General features: G+C 45.0%; 1 protein-coding gene across 2 annotated transcripts in view; it reads left to right on the top strand.

The window, feature by feature from the left end:
• The window catches only part of SETD1B (SET domain containing 1B, histone lysine methyltransferase), a 396685-nt gene that overhangs the window by 280658 nt on the left and 94207 nt on the right, over window positions 1-21820 (top strand). The window contains exons 12-13 of one of the 2 annotated variants that reach the window (XM_078667538.1): window positions 5528-6115; window positions 15224-16786. In XM_078667538.1, coding sequence (XP_078523664.1) covers window positions 5528-6115; window positions 15224-16786 — 2151 coding nt within the window. The remainder of the gene's footprint in view (window positions 1-5527; window positions 6116-15223; window positions 16787-21820) is intronic. The other variant, XM_078667539.1, reaches the window with a different exon arrangement.

Genomic DNA, 21820 nt, shown 5'->3' on the forward strand with positions numbered 1-21820 from the left:
ACGACCAACCCTGGTGTGGTTCCTGACTGCCAACCTGCCATCTGCCACCACCAGATAAGTTTCTTAACCCCTAGGTAGAGAGCCCTCCACTCTCTGGGTCCTGAAACAAAGCACATCCTGGGCAGAGGAGTCATGCCTCCTCCCCCCAGGAGAGACAGGGTCCATGGAGGAGAAGCTTCAAAGGCTTGCTGCCTTTGTTAGCTACCCCCAGCCTCTGCTGCTATCCGCACTTTGGGTGGGAGAAGCGGCAGGAAAACCTAAAATTGATACTTGTATAGCGCACTACTCACCCGCAAGGGTCTCAAGGCGCTTGTACGAATACCGCTGTGGAACCCATCCTGGCTTTCCCTGTGAGGTGTCCACTCCTGGGCACCCCCAAGGTGGAGGCCAGGCATCCGTAGCGTTGTGAGGGCCGTTGTGGAGATTAAGCAAGCTATTGCCTAGAGTTACAGAGCGGGACTCCATGATTGGAATAGGCACCGAGGCGAGAATTATCAGGTCCGTGGAATTTTTGAGCCCAAGACCCGCCGAGGCGGGGAATTGAACCCTGGTCCCGGGTCAGACTTCTGCATCAGGGTCTGCCGCTCTAACCATTGAGGAAGCATAGGAGGTGTTGCCAACCTTTGCCACCCCCACCCCTCAGGTGGAGGAGGCGAAGTGAAGCACACATCTCAGTCCCTTCCATTTTGAAGATGGGACAATCCCCCAGTCAAGACGAGGCAAGTGCCCCTTCCCCCTGGAGGGTAGCATAAGGAGGGTTGTAGACACCCTAGGGAAAGGACCCATTGGTCCTGTAACACCCATAAATCTAGTATTTAGGGGCACCCCTGAACCTTGCTCCTTAGATTCGTCGACTTAAGATTGAGGGCCAAAGAGTCAGGCAGCAGTGGAGAAGAGGACAACAACTGACTTGGCCCCAGTCTTACCTGCCAGTCTCCTCCAGTGTCCCTGCTTCAAGAAACCAGCGTCGCCCACAACCAGCAACCTAAAGAACCACTGGATTTGTCCAGCAAAGAAACCAACAGGCAGAGCCACAACATTGCACCACTCTGCACCAGACGCCCACTGCCCGAGTTTGAGTGACTCACCTATCATGTGAAATCTCCCCGGCGGTACGGAACTCATCTGCATCTGTGGCTGACCTCTCCAGCACCCCCCACCCCACCTCGATGCCTGCAGCTTCTGATCGAAGGCCCCACCCGACCGGAACCTGCTGAGAAAACCTGACACCAAAATGCATCCCTGCATCCTCCACCCCTGACTTTAGGGAGCCCAGCTGACAGAGCTGAGGTATCCTCCAGCTATCCAACTTACCTGCCCAGCCATGGGTCGCCTTTGTCCAGCCTCCTGGTCCAAGCCTGCAGCCTCTTTCCGAAACGGACGACCTTCTTTGGAAAGCATTGGGCACCCGACTCTGATTTGCACCCTGCCGCCCCTGTGCCGCTGGTGGTGACTTTGGTGCTGCTTTGTGTGTGCCCCCCCCCCGTGCTCCCCTCAACCCCTGGGGCCCTTGCCCTAAGACCACGGGTACCTACTTTCAAACCTTGGCTCATCGAGGTACCCCTGTGCTCCATTTGATAACATTAGGCCCTCACCCGGCCGCCCCAGTGCCGCTGGTGGTGTAGTACCTACCTGACCTTGTAACTTGCCCCGTGGTGTCCTAAATTCCCGAAGCCTGGGGAAGTAAGTTGAAAGGCTGAGCCCACCCTTTGGTTTTCCTGGACTGCCAGTTGCCGCCTGCAGACTCTTTGTGCAGGCCCCCACAACCACGAGTTTCTCCTGCTGCACAAACCCGAAGTCTAAAAAGCACCACTGCACCCGAGCCCCACAGCCCGAGGGGAAGTGGACCAACTGTGTACCTACGTGCCCGAGCAGAGCCCCCGTGGGTTTATTCGTACTGTCCCCCTAGTCCCAGCTGGAAGCTTCTTTTCAACCAGACATTCCCCATTGAAGTGAAGAGGGCACCAGACACTGAAACACACCGCTGCACCCTGCCACCTGAGGTGACCTGTTTTTGTTGGCTTAGACCCTTGCCTATTCTCGCCTTAAGTCCATGAGAAGGGCCCAATAACTCGCTGACAAGTGCCCAAATGCAGTTTTTGTTTCCCCCCCATAGAATAACATTACCGCTCCAGAAATAGCATTGTGAACTTTTGAAACCTGTAAAAATTCATATCTTAAATAGTATTTACCTGATTTTGATTATCTTGGTATCTAAATTCATATACACTCTGTATTCTATGTATAAATTGGTGTCAGATTTCTCTATTGAATGTCTGTCACTTACTGCCTTTGTGTGTGCAGTGAATGCTTAGCACTACCCTCTGAAAAGCCTAACTGCTCGCCCACACTAACACAAAACAGCATTTGGGTTATCATTTGTGCCGTTGTAAACCATTCGGGGTTTGAGTGGACTCTTTACACAGTGTACCTTGTTTTGGTCCAAGATATAAAAAGCCAGCATCCTACATGGTGTGATTCATGAAAGGCTTTAAACATTTTTTAATTCCTATTGGTGATCATATCTTTAAGAGAGATATTATTTATATATATATATATATATATATATATATATATATATATATATATATATATATATATATTTATATATATATATATATATATATATTTTATATATATATATTTTATATATATATATATTTTATATATATATATATATATTTTATATATATATATATTTATATATATATATATATATATATATATATATATTTATATATACAACAAATACAGTTGCATAACTGTTTCATAGTACCTCTAAGTTAGGGACAAAACATCGTATATGAGAATTTCTGCATTTTTCTCAGTGAATATTTTTTCTCAGATAACTAACTGGTTTATGTGGACGTTTAGATTTTACTGTGTGGTCTTTTAATACCAGGGATGGTTCCAGGTTTGGTTAAACAGTTGATAAGAGCTTTTGTGCTGTTAGTTGGGCTGTAGCCCACCTGCCTCTTGTGCGGTACTGATTTGGTGTAGATCATAAAGTTGTTACTACTCTGTATAGAATGAAGGAGGTGGAGAAGATCTCTGCTCTTTGTAGGCTGTAATGATACATTTCCAAGTTCTTCCAAAGACTTCCACTTGCCCTGCAATTTTTAATAAAGTAAAAATGTGCCTTTTGGCTGCAGTAACAAAACATCACTTGGTGTAGTGTGGCTCTTAGTAGTTGGGCGGGCAAGGGTGGAGTGGTCGCCTCTGTAAAACTGTGTTTATGGCACGTGTGGCTGTAGATGCACGTGCTATGCATACTCCTGCCATCTAGTGTTGGGCTTGGACATGTACAGCTTGTTTTTGCAGTTTACATAGCTTAACCTCCTGCTAGAGTGCATGGCTATTCTCAAGGACTCAAGCAAACCCACCAATAGAGTCAGCTAAGCTGTCAGTTGACAATGGTTCCTGCAGGACTGTTTCGCTACACATGGTGTTCCTTTCGCAATGTCAGTACAGTACACTGCCTGATACTTCCTTCCATGTACAGCTTGTTTTTGCAGTTTACATAGCTTAACCTCCTGGTAGAGTGCATGGCTATTCTCAAGGACTCAAGCAAACCCACCAATATAGTCAGCTAAGCTGTCAGTTGACAATGGTTCCTGCAGGACTGTTTCGCTACACATGGTGTTCCTTTCACGATGTCAGTACAGTACACTGCCTGATACTTCCTCCATCTGCTGAAAGCCGGTCTTAATTACACCCCCAATATGTTACATTTGACCAGGGCCTCTGGAATTATGTGGCACATGAGGGCCAAATTATGCGGCAGTGTTTCAGTAAGTTATGCGGCAAGAAAAGTCAAATTATGAGACATTATGCTGCACATTTTGAGGTAATATTACTTCATTATTTTGTCATTTGTTATGACTGTCTGGGCATTAGTTGCACCTTCTTAATACCAGCGTAACTCCCAAATACTGCAGTAAGCTACAGAAAGATGACCAGTCAACCTTTGCAAAGGGCCTTCCACAGCACAGCTACATATGTCACTGTGTTTATGGTAACATTTGAACTGTTTAAGCAAACTACAATTTTATTTGTTAAAATCTACAGATTTTGCAGCAGAAAATGGATTATATGAGAAATGCGGCAACTTTGTAATGATGCGAAAATCAATTTGGCTGCACAATCGCATAATTCCAGGGGCCCCTGATGTGTCAACTGTTTACAGAATAGGTGACATACTACACTACTTTCATTTCTAGCCATTAAGGCTCTAATGAAAGGCCTCAAACCGACCATTCCACCCTGTAAGCCTCCCGCTCCAGAGTGGACATTCAGCATATTTCCCATTGCTTCACTCTTGCTCACTTTAATCCCTTTCTTGGAAGGTGGCTTCCCTCGTAGCCATAACTACCCCCAGGTAGGCTAGTGAAACTCGCACTCTTAACTTGGAATAACTTATCTTTCAGGGCTATGATGTTAGTGGTTTTCAGAACTAAATCTTAACGTCCTCTTCAAGTGGTCTCGAAGTTTATTTCCAATGAAGCCCTTCTGTCAAAAGCATCTGCCTTTTTCTGCCAACTCCAAACCATATAAAGCATGCCCTTTTCCAGTGCATTTAGTGCACACTGGTTTTCCAAGCGTGTGCAGGTCTGCTTATCAGGTATTGTCTGCAACATTTTCAGGCTGCACCACCACTTTAGGGAGGACTGTTTTACAGGCTATACACAGCATGTATCGCTGCAGCCCCACATGTCACAAATGGAAAATGGTACTCTGTAAGCTTTTGTTTGTGGTATTTGGTTCTGTAGATTAACATGCACCCACAATCCTCCCCTGTCACCTGTGTATGTTGCAGACAGTTACTTTACTAACATTAACTTTCAATTTCTTTGCACTGTCATCTCTGCTATATCGCTTTGCTCCATCGACCGTCTCACCCTGTGTGTGTAAAAAACAGTCTAACAATGGATTAGATGCTTATGCACATTACCAGCAATAGGCAGAGTCACTAGATCCTGTGACTCGAAAATACTAATATGAAGGAAAACAACTGTACATGTTGGATCCCAACATTGGATAACAGGATTATGCACAGCATGTGAATCTCCAGCTCTACATGCCACAAACAGATGCTTACAGGGCAAGTAACATTTTCCTTTTTAACGGTCTCGTGTTGAGAAAACTGTTTTCCCTGTAAAATAAACAAGCCTTAGAGATTCATCAGTTAATCTTTTTGTTAAGCAGAACTTCTTTTTCTCAAGGTCTTCATTGTTATTGCTTTTGTGTTGCAAAGAAGGCCCATTAAGTCCCTGTCATGGGAATTCCAAAACGCTTTTGGTTTAAATAAGTGTTTTTAACTTTTTCAAACCAGCAAATATACTAGCTCTGTGACACTGCTAGGAGAAGGGCCGTTATGCATGTGATAGGGGTCTGATGAACTGATTATGTACTGTGCAGTGCTTTGAATGCATTCTTCCCTGCATGAAAAGAAAAATAGAGGAGTATGCATTTTAGTATATTTAGGCAATCACAGTTGAATAAAACAAGAACTATTTTCTTCCTCTAGAAGACATAGCAAGTGTGGCATCGTCTAAGGTGGAGTCTTCTGATGAAAGTGAAGAATCATCTGAATATGAATCCAGCTCGGAATCTGAAGAGGGGGAGGAGGAATATGACGATATGGAGGACGAGGAGGAAGTAGTAGCAATAGCAATAAAAGAGAGCGACAGCACGATGAGAGAGTCCATGATTCCAGACATGGAATCTTCGGTTTCCAAGAAACAGAACGAAAAGGAAGGAAATGAAAAGATTCTCTATCAACCTGTAACAGAACTTGACATGGACGAAAGATTGCTACTGAAAGCAGAGGCAGTGCTCCCCATAACAGATTGTCACAAAGATGATGTGGAAGAAGAGCCAGTGGAGGAGCCGCTGGCACAGCCAGTGACTGAACAGGTAGTACAACCATCAAAAGAGCTCGTGGCTTTGCCAGCAGAGGAACCTCTGGTATTAGTGGAAGGGCAAGTGTCTGTGCCAGCAGAGGTTCCAGTCCCCATGCCATTGGTGGTGCCCGAGAGAGCTGCTGATGTAGAAATCCATGTTCAGGCTATGGAGAAAGAATTCACAAATATAGAGTCATCCAAAGTAATGCCAGGTACAGTATATTTTGTCCACATATTCCCATTTGTTGCCTTTGTTCAGATTCCAATACAAGTTGATGAGAAATTTCTCCTTAAAAATGGAGTTATAGTCTTGCATTTAAATCCATTAAAATGAACAAGTTGTTGAATATTTTATTAGCATGTTTACCTACTATTTTCTTGCAAGTTTCCAAAGTGTTTAGCTTTCCTTGATGCTAGGTTCCAGTACAAAAACAGTTTATTTAAAAAAAAATGTTTTTATTGAATAAAACAGTGACAGTCTTTGCAACAATCATATAATAATATTACTTTTAAGTGGCAAAACGTAGGTAATCTAACAATTCTCAAGACCGCAATTACATATTACACTTCTTTATTGACTGATCATGTCCACTTATGCACAGTATCGCTAGATCTCTTCACCTTCGTCATCTGAACTATCAATGTCGTCCTCTGGCAGTAATTCGCATATATCCCCTCTGAAAGTATTCCAAGGTGCCCAGATCTTATTCCATTTACGCGGGCTTCCCCTGGTTGCATATACTGTACGTTCTGTTACCATAATCAGGTCCATATTCCTGCACCACAACGCTAGCGTGGGGGGGTCTGCTGCGCCCCATCTCTGTGCTATGTCTCTCTTTGCAATCATGAGGCCGAGTGTACCCCAGGTCTGACCATGGGGAGTGAGATCGGTGGGGTCCCATACATTCAGAATACATTTGCGTGGTTCAGGCAGGAGGGAATCCTCTAGTGTCTGTGAGATAGTGCACAGGACCTGTCGCCAGTATTCTACTATAACTGGGCATTCCCACAGTGTATGAAAAAGCGTGCCTTCCTCCCCGCACCCCCTCAGGCAGAAGGGATGTGTCGCCCGCTGCATCTTGTGTAGGGTGGTTCTTGTATAATATACACGATGTACTATTTTGAGTTGTACCAGTCGGAACTTGGCAGATATGCCCACCTCCCATGGGGATGCCAGGGCCGCCAACCAATCCGTGTCATCCATATCTCCTACTTCTTCCACCCACTTATCCCGTAGTCTAATTGTAGGATCTGGCATATTGTTAAGTAGCTTTCGGTACATGAGGGACGTCCCGCGCTGTTGCATGAAGGTCTGTGAGTAGACGGTCCTCTAATGGCGAGGCCTCTGGGATGTCAGTGTCAGCTGGGAGCGCTGTTAACAAAGCATGCCTAATTTGTACATACCTGTATAATTCAGTCGGACCCAAGTCATACTGCTGTTGGAGTTGAGCAAAGGGAATCACTGTCCCTTTATCCCACAAGCCTCCCACCGTGGAGATTCCGATATTGTCCCATTGTGTAAAGCCCTTGCTCTTTCTCAACTGTCCTAATGCCTTGGTGTCCCAGAGCGGGGTGAGTTTAGTGATAGTCCCTTTCCACCCCAATTTCGCCTGTGCTGTGTGCCACAGCGCAACTGTTTGTTTTGTGGGCCCTATTCGTTTTGCGGCCAGACTTCTTTTGTATTGTACCGCCAGCATGTTGTTCGTGCCTAATTGCAACCTGTCGGCTCTGTATGCTGGATCATCTTGGGGTGCGTGAATCCAGTAATTGATGGTTTTGATCAGTAGTAAAACTGTAAGTTCGGCAGTGCAATCCCACCGTCATACCAGCTCCTATTCAGTTTGATTTGTGCTATACGTGCTGGTAGGGTGCCCCATAGAAGGGTCGAGACCTGTGCTGTGACTTGTCTAAAATACCGTGGCGGTATCGGGTTGGGCGTGCTATCAAGGGCATAAAGTAATCTCGGCAGTGCCATCATTTTGTACAATGCTGCTCTCCCCAGAAGCGTTGGGGGCAAGGCCGCCCAGTGTTTGACATCGCGTTTCAGCCGTTCTAAAGGGGGCGCCAGATTTATGCTAAAGAATTCTGCTGTATCCCTAGTGATGTGTGCACCTAAATACTTAAAGGAATCTCTTGCTATGACGATCGGGCAGTCGGTGGGAAGTGACGGGTCTGGACCTTTTAAAATATATATTCCCGCCTAAATAAGGCTGGGAATGTCCAGAAAGAGACTTTTAAAATGTTATCCGAGCTGAGCAAGAAACCGGAAAGCTCAGACACCACTATAGATTGTAATACCTTTCAGGGATATTTCCTGGAAAAAGTGGAGAACATCATCTCGGAAATAAAAAGTAATACGGTGAATGGACCTGTCCTACATCCCGGTCTCCATAATTCCATGGACCGTACTATCATGGAGTTTCCAGAGATTGATGTGTTGAGCTTGGAGCAATTGATAGGTAGAACTAAGTCTGGTTCCCCAGCAGATCCATGCCCCCCTAGTGTATTTCGTGTGGCACGTCCCATTCTGGAGGAGCATATCATTTCTCTTCTTAATAGATCTCTAGAAACTGGGTACCTACCTGTTGAACTTAAGGAAGCACGAGTTAGGCCCCTGTTGAAGAAACCCGGCGCGGACCCTGCGGTCTTGAAGAATTATAGACCAATCTCCCAGCTGCCCTTTCTTTCTAAGATTTTAGAACAGAATGTCCTGAAGTTTCTATCTCTTCACGTGGAGTCTCATCGTTTACTCCACGAGCAACAGGCAGGGTTTCGAGCACATCACAGCACCGAGATGGTGATGCTCTCGGTGCTGGATGAATTAAGAGGCATGGCTGATATTAAGAAACCAAGCGCCCTGATTCTTTTAGATCTGTCGGCGGCGTTCGACACTGTCAGCCATGCCCTGCTCCTGGAAAGATTAGACCGCTTCGGGGTTAAAGGTGTAGCTTTTAACTGGCTGAAATCCTTTCTCTCCGGAAGAACACAGAGGATACAACGGGGGGATTTGATATCAGACGTGGGGACTTTAGAGTGTGGGGTGCCCCAGGGCTCCGCACTGTCCCCACTACTGTTTAATCTCTACCTTCAACCTCTGATTGCATCTCTGGCCAGTATGGGCTGCAGAGTTTTTAACTACGCGGACGACACTCAGCTTGTACTGAGTGTCGATAACACTGAGGCCGCGCAGCTTTAAGCGCAGAATATCCTGAGGTTTACGGTCGGGTGGATGACGAGAAATCTGCTGAAGATCAATCCAGACAAGACGGAGGTATTGGTAATTCCATCTGCCACCTCACCTTGGAGCGATCTTTACTGGCCACAGGAGTTAGGGCCAACTCCGAAGCCAAGCGCAAATGTAAAGAGCTTGGGGATTAAGCTGGATTGTGATTTGTCAATGGGCAGCCAGATCTCTGCAGTTGTTGGGAGCTGCACGAACATCATCAGGCAGTTACGCAAGCTAGTACCTGTTCTTTCTCAGGCCTAGTTGCGAACAATTGTAGCGGCGACCATCATGTCAAGAATAGACTATGGGAATGTCCTCTACTTAGGCCTCCCTAAAACTCTGATGAACAGATTGCAAGTTGTGATGAACGATGCGGCGCGACTGATTTTTAGACTCCCCAGAAGGACCAAGGCTTCTCCTCTATAACAGAGCCTACATTGGCTCCCCATAAAAGAGAGGGTAGAGTTCAAGAGTCTTTGCACAGCCCATAAGGCAATTTATGGCCCTGCACCTGTTTATATTAGAGACCGCCTGGAAGTGTATAATCACTTAGATCTTCTGGCTCTCAGTTGCTGATTGCCCTCGGTACAAACTGGTAACCAAGGGAGGGAGAGCCTTCTCTGTGTTGGTCCCTCAGCTATGGAATAAGCTGCCTGAGGGGCTACGCAGAGAGGTGAATCTCCTACGGTTTAGAAAGTCCTTAAAGACATTGCTGTTTGGGAGGGCCCTGGGCGCAATGTAGGCTGACTGCTGCTTTATCTCCTTGTGTGATACGTAGTTATTGTATGAATTCCACCGATTTCCGAGCACCAAGAGACCTGTAGGTGATTGGCGCGATATAAATCTAACATAACAATATAGAACTGATTTTGACCAGTTTATCGTGTATCCTAATGTTTTCCCGCGCGTGTTGCAAATCTCCAGGAGCTCCGGTATACTATGGTCAGGTTCCATGAGATATAGCAGCATGTCGTCGGCGTAGAGTGAGATGCGATCCTCCCACCCTTCCTTCCAACTAATGCCTTTTAGCAACGGGGTCGCCCTAATTAAAGTCGGCAACGGTTCCAGCGCTAACGCAAACAATAATGGAAACAGCGGGCAGCCCTGGGGTGTCCCTCTCGCCAGTTGTATAGTATGTGATATGTGGCTGTTGGCTGTTACCTGAGAGACTGGTTCAGTGTATAAGAGTCGTATCCAGGCCTGGAATTTAGGGCCAAAGCCCATATGACGCAGGACTGCGAAGAGGTACTGCCATTCTACCATGTCGAAGGCCATTTTCGCATCCAGCGACATTATTACTGTTGGTTCTGATAGCGTCGGACCCGTGCCAGTACTCCGTGAACACGTCGGAGGTTAAGAGCAGTGTTTCTCTGCGGCATGAAACCCGATTGGTCCGGGTGGATCAACTGAGGGAGGTGGGACATTAGTCTGTTTGCTAAGGCTTTTGCCAAGATTTTGGCTTCCGCATTTAGCAGTGATATCAGGCGATAAGAAGTGCAGTCTGTTGGGGGTTTACCTGGTTTAGGGATTGCCACGATTGTCGCTGTACGTTGATCCAGTGGGAGTATTGTAGTCTCTAAGCTGTCATTATACATTGCTAGTAGCGGTGCGCTTATCGTCTCGGACATGAGTTTGTACCACTCCACGGGTATCCCGTTAGGGTCCAGTGCTTTCCCAGATTGTATTGCCCCTATGGCCGTCTGCAACTCGTGGGTCGTAAGGTCTGCCTCTAATTCCGCGACCGCTTCGGGTGAAAGGGTACACTTTGACATAGGTTTTGAGCTCCCCTCAACCATCTACATTAGAATGCACTGTTAATGAGGAGTAATAGAGGGTCTACATCAGGGCATACCTCCATGTGTTTGTGGTCAATTTACTACAGAAATTGCAGTAGCAAATTTATAGTTTGCCACACGGGAAATATCAAGCTTGTTTATTGCACTTGTTTACGCATTAAAGTCCATTAACTCCACCCAAACTTGTCAACTCTACACCTTCTTGCGAGGAGATTGAGTGGCAGCAGTTGATAGCTTGCTACCTTACTCCTCAAGTTTGTAATGTTATTCAAGCAGCTAGGCGTTCCTCCACTAAGATGGTATGAACCTGCCGGTGGAAGAAATTTGTAATATATTGTACAGAGAAGTCTACCGACCCTCTTTCTGCTTCCCTTTCTGATGTTTTACTGTTCATTTCGACCCTTGCCCAGCAGGCCTCTGCTCTGGGCACCCTCAGAGTGTATTTGTCTGCCTTATCTGCTTTCCTGAGGCTTCCAGACTAACCATCTTTATTTAAGTCAACCATTGTACTTAGAGTCCTAAAAACCCATGTATATATGTGCCCATATACATATGCTTCCACCTTCCCCCTTCATTATGCCTAAGTGGGACCTTAATATGGTTCTCAATTTCCTCATGTTTGCTCCTTTCAAGCCTCTGCATAATTTCCCCCTCTGGCTGCTCACAATAAAATCAGCCTATTTAGTGGCAATTGCATCTGCCAGGAGGGTGAGCTAACTGCAGGGTCTATCATCCAAGACTCCCTTTTGGATGATATTTCCTGACAAGTTGGCATTTCGCACTAGAACCTCTTTCCCCCCGAAAGTGATAACCTCTTTCCATGTGGGACAATCTGTCACCTTGGCCCCTTACTACGCTTCTCCACATCCCTCTAAGGAAGAGGAGCTTCTCCACCATCTGGAGCAGTCGTTCTACCTTGCCCGCACAAAAGAGTTCCAGGCGAACCCCAAACTCTCCGTGGGCTTTGTAGGTGCAAAGAAAGGTTGGGCAGTGCAGAAAAGAATCATCTCACAATGGGTCATTCTCTGTATCAATATCTGCTATGCTTTGGCAAAGAAATAGCCTCCTGAAGGCTTGAGCTCATTACACCAGAACTGAAGCTACGACCACTGTGGTAGAATGTGGAGTCCCAGTCCTAGAAATCTGTCAGGCAGCAACGTGGGCATCCCTGCACACATTTACCAAGCATTACTGTGTGGACAGTCTAGTCCATAGGCGCAGCCATTTTGCCTGTTTGGTCCTGTAGGACTTTCTAGTCTGAAACATGTTCGCAGTCCCTCCTCTGGGCATGCTATTATTTGGGAAATCAATTCAAAGGTAAGGAATCTGGAGATAGATTTCTATCAACTGGGCAAGTTACTTACCTTTGGTAATGCCTTTTCTGGTAGAGATAGTACCTCGCCTCATATGCCTTAATCTTCCCGCACCATGTACACATTTCTACGGTCAAGGTTGGTCCCTTTCAGGCCCCAAGTTTTTAAATACAGCAATGTCAGTACTCATCATTGCTGTGTGTTTCTGTTGTGGAAAGTCATGAAAAAACACTGGTGTCAGCCCGCGGAGGTGGTGCCTATATAGAGGAGTTTGACGTCACTTCCGGCGCGGACGATGTCACGTGGAGCCGACCAACACCACTTACCGGCACACAGGGGTATTGCTCGAAGAAAATCTTCCAGATCCATTCTCACACCTGGGAAATTCAAAGGTAAGGAATCTGCAGCTATATACTGTCTGTACAAGACAAGGCGTTACCGATGGTAAGTAACTTGTCCAACACTACTGCGTGGATGTCCTAGCATGGCGACAGGCTCAAGTAGGCCAGGCTATACTACATACACTTTTCCAATCCTCTACAACATCATCTGCTAGCCACTGCTTTTGGGGGGGATCCTTTACATTGCCACATGCCACAAACTGAAAATGTTACTTACCCTATAAGCAGCTGTTTGTGGCATATAGTGCTGTAGATTCTCATGCGCTCACTCTCCTCCTCATTTGCTTCAGTTGTTGCAGATCTATTTTTCCTTGAACTTTTTTTCATACCTTTTCTGCTGGCCTGGTCATTATTCAGCATGTTCATGCTCCATTTCCATCCTCACCCTCTGTGCGGGAAAACAATCTAACTATGGAGTCGATGCTTGTGTGCATTACCAGTCATAGGAGGAGACACTATACCTTGTGACCCAAAATACTTCTTCAAACAAAAATAAGTTTTACATGTCCGAGCCCAACACTCTAAAGCAGGAATATGCAGAGCATGTGAGTCTACAGCACTGCATGCCAGCACAGATGCTTACAGGGTGAGACACATTTTCTATATTCACCTGGCTACTTACGGGAAATTCCCCACTGGTCCGGCGGTGTGCTTTGCTGGGCCTACCACAGAGGCTTAAGGCGCTGAAGGTAACCACTAGATTTCTTGATCTGGGTTTAGTCCTAGCTCAGAGACAGATGTCTGTTGATTGGAAAAATCTGAGGGGGCCTAATATAAGAAAATGGGTTACAGCACTCAATATGTGGGCAGAATGTGAAGGCTCCACACTTAGGTTAGAGGTAAAAAGAGGCTGAGTCCGCTGGATTCTCACAAGCCTAGATGCAATTGTAGCGGATTGTCGGCGAGGGACAGGTGGTACCTACTCAGGAAGAAGATTGACTGTAGCTACACTCAGCAGTGGTATAGCACATATTCCCACATTGTGATGGTTAGAGATCCTTGAAAGTCTATCTATATACAGGCATACTCCCACAAACATCTGCATATTGTGTATTAGTACTAGTTGATTGATATACTGTATATGCTCCCTTAGTTCAGTGGTTTGTAGATGTAACCCTTCTGAATTTTGGTTTTGGATGGATAGACTGTGAACTGTATTGAAGATCGTGTTTATAGATGAAGAACAAGATTTGTCAGCAGAAGCGCCCATTGTGGCTCATAGATTTATTGACTGTGCTGCTCAGCACTATATTGTAATGAGATATATCGGAGGGTACATGTGCCACTTTTATACATGTAATGCAGCTGCTTCTATAAAACAATACAAGTTATGTTTTTAAAAAGTGTGATATTTGGTTGCATAGTGATAAACAATAACCTGCCTAACATTTTTAATCAATCTAAGAATATTCAAAAGTGGAGAATGGAAACATAATAAATTCCTAATTTTCCTATTTCTCCTTCCTCTCACAAGACACACCTTTTATTCAGCCTCTTAGAACGTTTTAATACATTCGCTGAAATCTGATGGCGAAGACACAAATACCAGGAATATTCAGGAAAAGCAGCCTGTTTTTTTTGTGATTATGTTCACTGGTTGTTCTTTGGAAGCCCTCCTCCACTGATACTGAAATCAGTCCTGAGCGAGGCCGCTAAAAAGCACCTGGTGGAAAAAGTCAGTTGATGGGAGGGTTAACACTCCCAGAAGAGGTGAGAGTGAATATTGCACCCAAACAAGCCCCACTTGCACCTGATTGCATGAGGAGACTTTGCCTTTGAGTGACCTCAGTCAGGATCAAACAAAATCCCCTGGACTGGTAAATGTAGCCACTTGAAAGATGTATTCAGTTTTAATTTATTTGCTGTTTTTTTTTTTTTTTTAAATGGTCTGGCGGGTGTAGTGAAGCAAACAATGCCTGACATAAAGATTCCTATTCCTTCATTAGATCTTATTTTAGTGAATAAATGTTACAATATTGTAACATTTGCTGGATCCTCGAACACTCATTCAATATATAAATGCATCTCCCTAACTATAAATAAAGCCTACGTGCAGCAATATTTTCTTTCACTTTATTATGTTTAATCAGAATGACCACATTCTATTTAAAATATCTCTGGGGTGTCTTTGACCTAGGAAATACACAGAGGTACTCTTCTTGCAGGATTTTTAGGCCTTTGGCAATGATGGAGAGCTAGTATTACAGGTATGTAACTTTCTTTTTAATCCTTTATTCAGTGACTTTTTCCTTAAAGGTTCTAACAGCTGCTATTTTTTGTAACACCTTAGTCATAAAAAAGTTAGCAAACCTATTCTTGCATTTCTGATTTGTCTTTTTGATGACATGTTTAACCCGGGGCTACTGCCTTACAACTGCAAGCTGTATAGAACTGTTTTTGTTTTTATACACATGCTACATTTCATCTTAATTTCTGCGTGCTGTGTGAATAAAATATCCCCTAACTCTTTTGAGAATAAATGAAACATTTTGTATTGCGCTAAATAAAAACTGCTTAGTGTGAGACAGTGTCTTGAAAACCTCTTCCGTTGGTATATTTTTCTCATATGGTTTTTATTTTTTAGATGAGGACTCTGAAACATATGTCGAGCTGGAGTTGGTTCCAGTATTGGAAACTGACTACGTATCCGAGCTCCCAGGAGGTCAGATGGCATTTCAAGGTGCTGAAAATCTCTGTACCTACACCCCTTCAAGGCCATCCGATGTCTCTATTGCCAGTGAATCCAGCTTTCTCAATAAATCAGATGACAGCGACTTCGAAGTACAAGCTTGCATACTACCATGTATCCAAGAAGAGGAGGAAGATGGTGTCCCAAAGACTCCTGGAAGGGGAATAGCAGAGCATTCACATTCTGAGACTCTCCACCCTACAGTTTACATGGTTCCTCCATCTACACTTCCACTTCCAGCAGTTGTTGTTAAGGCAGAAGAGCCTTTGGCTCCACCAGAAAAAATCAATGAACAAGTATTATCTGTGACCAAGACTTTATCTGAAGAGGATCTTCCTAGGACTCCAGGTCGAGACATATTGGCAAAGTTATCTCACTTTCTTGGGAAGTCGCAGAGTACTGAAACTGTTCCAGCTACACCAGGCAGTGATGCTCCTCTCACAGGAAATAGCTTGACTTTGAGTTCTCCTCACATTCCAGGGAGCCCTTTTTCTTACCTGTCCCAGTCACCCGGGGTTAATAGTGGTATTCCACGGACTCCAGGAAGAGATTTTAATTTTACTCCAACTTTTCCAGAGCCAAGTCCAACTCTCTCTCATGTTTCTTCCACCAAGAAGGTGTCTGTGGATGAATTAGATGACAAAATGTTTAAAGAACCAAAAAGTGCTTCCTTAACAGTCAATGTTGATGGTGTTCCTTCTCCTGTTCCATTTGCCAGCCCTCTCGGATCTGATCTCCAAAAAGACCTTGGATTAACACCAGAGGACTTGGACTCTTCAGAAACTTCAACATGCTTACCAGATGACAGGATATTAACGAGTGAGGAAAGTGAGGCTGAAGTGAAAACTGAATTGTTTTCTCCTGCAATTCAATCTTCACCACCACTTTCACCACTGTTCAAGATGAAAACCGGAAGACCTAAACGATCACCTCCCTCAGTCCTTTCTTTGGTTACCCATACTTGTAAAAGTGCTGATCCCGCTGTTCCAGTTGCCTTGACAGAAAGTGCTGTGAGCAAAGACTTGTTTGATGCACGTCCCACAAATTTGGGGGGAATGACTGATCCTGCAGCAGTAACATTAGACTTTAGGAATGAAAGCTACCCTGAAAAAATTCTTGGTGAGGCCCTTGTAGAGAAACTTCCGTTTAAGGGGATAGAAAATCAGTATATTGATGAATTAAAAGATGAAGATTTACTTAAGTCTAAAAGACATTTGCCTAAGAGGCATAAGAAGAGACATGTAGAGATTTCTAAAATTACTTCACCTGAGTATTCTCCGCCCAAAGCACGATTTAAGCCCCGCTCTGAATTTGAGGAAGTGACTGTATTGTATGATATTTGGAATGGGGGAATAGATGAGGAAGACATCAAGTTTCTGTGCATCACTTATGACCAGATGCTGCAGCAAGATAATGGCATGGATTGGCTAAATGACACACTCTGGGTCTACCACCCTCATATCCTTTTTAAACATTCACTGTGGTAGCATACAAAGCAACAATTTGATGTGCCTAAAAGCGATATTACATTGCTCTTGAATTGGTACTTGATGTTTTTACTTAAAATTATATTCTTTTGGTTGCAAAGGTACTTGGACTTTATTTCTGCAGTTTAAGGTATTTTTATTTGTGAAGGTCTGTGAATCAATTTTTACACCCTACTGGGGAGTTGCAGAAAGCAAAAGTGCCAGATCTCCACTGGTGCCGGCTCTGTTGCACCATAGGGAAAGACCATCACCAACAGATCTAGCAAGCACACCAGCTGGTTCACACCTGATTTTCACCTCCCCGCTCGCCCCCCCCCCCCCCCCCCCCCCCCCCAAGCGCGAATGCAAGCGACTGTAGATACAATGGCACTCCAGCAGAAACTCCTCGGACCTCCCCACCTTCAAGTTAGCCCTAAGCAAATACCAACACTGCCTTAGGGAGGCCAAGTAGAACGCCCTAACCAACTGCATTGAGGCAAACACCAACCACACTAAGGAACTCTTCAGCATCGTCAGAGTTCCCCAGCACTGCTGCCATTATAAACACGATCCACCCTTCCCAGGCCCCCTGCAACACTCTAGCAGACTACTTCCACAACAAGATGTCAGATATCTACAGCAACTTCGACCCACAATCTACTGACCTCGACCACCTCCTGACATCCTCTGACGCCAGTGACAACCACCTGCTTACTGACTGAACACCGCTCAGCACATAGGCCACAATTTCCATCATGAACTCGATCCACTCCGAAGCACTGAAAGACTCCTGCCCCCACCACATCTTCAACCTGGGATGGAAAGAACTCAGCAGTGCCCTCATGAACATTCTCAACTCGCCCTTCACCACCGCCACCGTCCCAGACGCAGGGAAACTCACTGAGTTAAACCACTCCTGAAGAAACCCTCCACTGAACCTAGCAAAGGTAAGAACTACCGCCCCATCTCCCTGCTCCCCTTTCCCACCAAGGTCCTGGAGAAAGCCATCAATGGCCAGCTCAACGAACACTTGGAAAAAAACACCGTGCTTGACACCTCCCAAACCGGCTTCCGCTCCAGCCACAGCACCGAGACCGCCCTCATTGCCCCTACCAACATCAGATGCCTGCTCAGCCAAGGTGAGACTACAGCCCTGATCCTCTCCAACCTCTCTGTGGCCTTTGACACCATATCCCACCACACCACACCCTCCTCTACTGACTCCACACAATCGGCATCCGGGTTACCATCGTCAAGTGGATCACCTCCTTCACCACAGGACATACACAGAGGATCTGCCTACCGCCCTTCACCTCTGAACCCATAAGCATCATCTACGGCATCCCACAGGGCTCCTCCCTCAGTCCCACCCTCTGCAACATCTACATGATACTGCTGGCTGACATTATCTACATCCACATCCACAAACTCAATATCATCTCATATGACAATGACACCTAACTCATCCTCTCCTTCACGGAAGACCCTGCCACCACCAGATCTAATTTCCGGAACGTCTTGATCAGCGTCGCTGACTGGATGACATTTTAACTGACTTAAGCTGAACACGGACAAGATGGGAGTGTTCATCTTTGGAAACCGCACCTCACCCTGGGACGACACCTGGTGGTCTGCTGCACTCTGCTCGTCCCCAACCCCCTAAGACCAGCCGGCAATCTCAGCATCATCCCAGACAGCCAACTCACCATTCCCTAGCAGTAAATGCGGTGTCCTGTTCCTGCTTCCACACCCCGTGCATGCTCCATAAGATCTTCAAATGAATAGACTTCAACACCAGGAAAACAATCGCCCATGCCCTCATCTCCAGCCGTCATGACTACGGAAACACAGACTCCACCGGAACCACCACACAGCTCCTCACACAGCTCCAGACCATTCAGAACACCGCAGCTAGACTTAACCTCAACCTGCCCAAACAGACCAGTATCAGACATCTCTGCTCTGCCTCCCTTGCACGTGTTCCCCGCATCCGTTGGAGCCACAGCAAAGGTCCTTCCTTCTCCTACCTCGCCAGCTAGTCCTAGAACGACCTCTACCTTTGAACCTCTCCTTAACTCACCGACTTCAGGAAGGGACTCCAGACCTTGCTGTTCGACTAAGGCCGCAGAACACCAGCGCTTGGATAACCCCTAGGGTGAAAAGCCACGCTATACACTCAAACAGTATTTATATGTGAACAAATGCCACTGTGTTCAAAGGCATTGACAAATAAACTGTCAAATAAAGTGAACAGTCTATTTTGTACATGGTTGCCAAACTGTTTTCGTGAGATCAGTTAGTAGGCAGTTGCTTAGTAAAGTCATACAATTTTGTTTTTCATGTACATAATTATATCTCAACAGTAAACCTCAACCCGGAATATTTTGTGCAGTAGCTGGCTCCCCTTCTTGGTTCTTCAAACTGAGATGGTGGTAACTTTATATCAAACAAATAACTTGTCTGACACTGTACAATACTCACTAAATGCACATCCTAAAACTGCTTAAGTCTTTTAAAATGGGACTTCAATGACTCTGTACTCTAATGATACAGTGCTTTATTCTATCTATCGCTTTTCTCACCGGTGTAGCTTCACCAAATTATGCTTTTGTGCTTTCCACGCTGGTCAGTGGCAAAAAAATATACATATATAATTTAACCTTGGCTTTTCATTGATGTTCATGCTCGGTGCTTTGTTTTTTAGTTTGACATATCCTGCCAGACAAGAACAGACATTGTCATGTTCTAGAGTTCTGTTTTCTTCTGATTCCTGGACAAGGAACATTTTCTCTAAAAGAATGCAGTCACAGCCAGGTTGAAATGTTCCTGTATTTTTTGTCTATTTTAAGTAATAAAAATGTCATAATAAGCCATTATTTTGCGATGGGTTGCAGCCAGTTTTACAGACAATCTGGATATTTTAATGAAGCATTTCAAACAATATTTCTATATTCCTATCTTCCCAACTTTGTTGAAACTACCTATGCTTTAGTCCGGACTAGAAGTGGGTTCTTCAAGAGAGGCTACCACTTTGCATTTTTATGTGAAGGAGAGGTCAAGCATATTTATCGTGCACTAACCCTGCCTTCTGCCGGGGAGAAACCAAGTCCCCTAGAGTGAGAAACTGCGTATACATTTTTTGTTGCATTTATGCTCAAGGAAATTTCTGCTGAAGGTTTTCTGTTAGATTAGCGCTTCAGCTTGCATTACGTATTTTCACCAGTTCCAAATCTTCTTTTGGGTTTGAGGACATTAAGGTTCTACTGAGTGGTCATAGTCCTAATAGAACTAGAACGGACATGGAAGAGCTGTTACTTTGACATCCTGGAACTGCTGCTGCTCACCTCTTGTGCGTTCTTTTTTTTCGAAGTCTAAGACATTTATTGTTGATGTTGTCTTAAGGATCACAGTTGGATAACTAGATTTCCATATTTCTTAATCTTGCAAACCATTTAATTAAAAAATGGTTACTCTTTTGCTTAAGACTCTGCCATGAAATTTCAAAGAACATACAAGGGTTTCTGGGTGCGTTCAACTAAGCTAAAAGAGACAACTTCCGACCTGACCAGAAGTGACATTGTAAGAAATTTGCCAACTGTTTCTACATGGGATTTTGTCCATTCCTTTGCTTAACCTTATTTGCTAGATGTGAGTGTTTGAAACGGTGTTTGTTTTGAATGAGCAATGTTTCAGCACTTTGTTGACCTAGGCCACCTTTGATCTTTAATTTTTTAGGCTAGTTACTGAGTCTTTGAGATGATGAGAAACTGTAGTTAGGAAATGTCTATCATCGTCCTCAAAGACGTTTTTTCAAACAGTCAAGATTATAAAAGCACAGCCACATAAAAAACACAATAAATCCAATCAAGCAATAGCTGAATGCCATGTAAACCATCAAAGTATAAAACCTTAGTCTCAAAGCAGGGGGAGGTGGGAGGGGTGGAGTAGCTCAGTTAGGGTCGTTCGAAGAGCCAGGTCATGAGGTCCTTTCTGAATTGGTGCAGTTCAGGGCTTCATCGGAGATGAAGGGGGAAGTTCATTCCAGGTCTTGGCTGTGAGGTAGAAGAAGGATCTTTCACCTGCTCTGGTCCTGTGGAAACGGTGGACGGTGGCTAGGGCGAGGTTGGCTGAGCGGAGGTTTCACTTGGGAGCGTGGAAGGAGACTCAGTCGTTGAGGTAATATGGTCCGGTGTTATGTAGTGCTTTGTAGGCGTGTGTGAGCAGCTCGAAGGTTGTTCTTCTTTTGACGGGTAGCCAGTCGAGGTCATAGAGGTGTTGGGTGGTGTGGTAAAGTCGTGGGATGTCGAGGATAATTCTGGCTGCGGCGTTTTGGCCGGTCTGGAGGCTGCGAAGGAGTTTTTGTTGATTCCGGCATTGAGAGCGTTTCCATAGTCCCGTCTGCTAGTGATGAGTGCGTGGGTGTCGGTTTTTATGGAATCGGAGGGAAGGGGGCTGGGGGGATCCACTTGAACATCTTGTGAACTTTTCTTGCTCAAATGCACTTTGAACGCCATATCCAGGCAGCTATAAGGTATCTCGCAACAGCAAATGCCTCCCATCTGGAGATGTCATTCCTTAAAATCCTAAATGCCTTCAGTTGGCTTGTGGTGCTCAGATTCCTACACAGGGGCAATATCCATATAGACCGGTGGAGACCATGAGCAGGGCAAAAGAGTAAAATATGAAGTATAATCTCCGGGGCTCCTCAACACACTGGACACACTACACCCACATGATATCCATTAGCCCACTTAGAACAAAATGCTCTGGTAGGAAGAGACTGATACCTAAATTGTAAAAGTTGTTTCCAGGCCAGGGGGAGCGTGATCTCATCAATCAACCTTTCCTATTGAATCTATTTTCTGCGACTGAAAGAATATTGCACTTAACATGGCCCCAAATTTCCAAGCCATTCAAAACGGCTCCCAGAGACTTCATATTGTAAATCTTAATTGCCGGAGCAGCTCTTAAATTATATTTTATTAAAAATCTTCAACTAACAAAGAATAATATAGCAAGGAGCTAT

The sequence above is a fragment of the Lissotriton helveticus genome, chromosome 11 (assembly GCF_964261635.1).
Source record: "Lissotriton helveticus chromosome 11, aLisHel1.1, whole genome shotgun sequence".
NCBI lineage: Eukaryota > Metazoa > Chordata > Amphibia > Caudata > Salamandridae > Lissotriton > Lissotriton helveticus.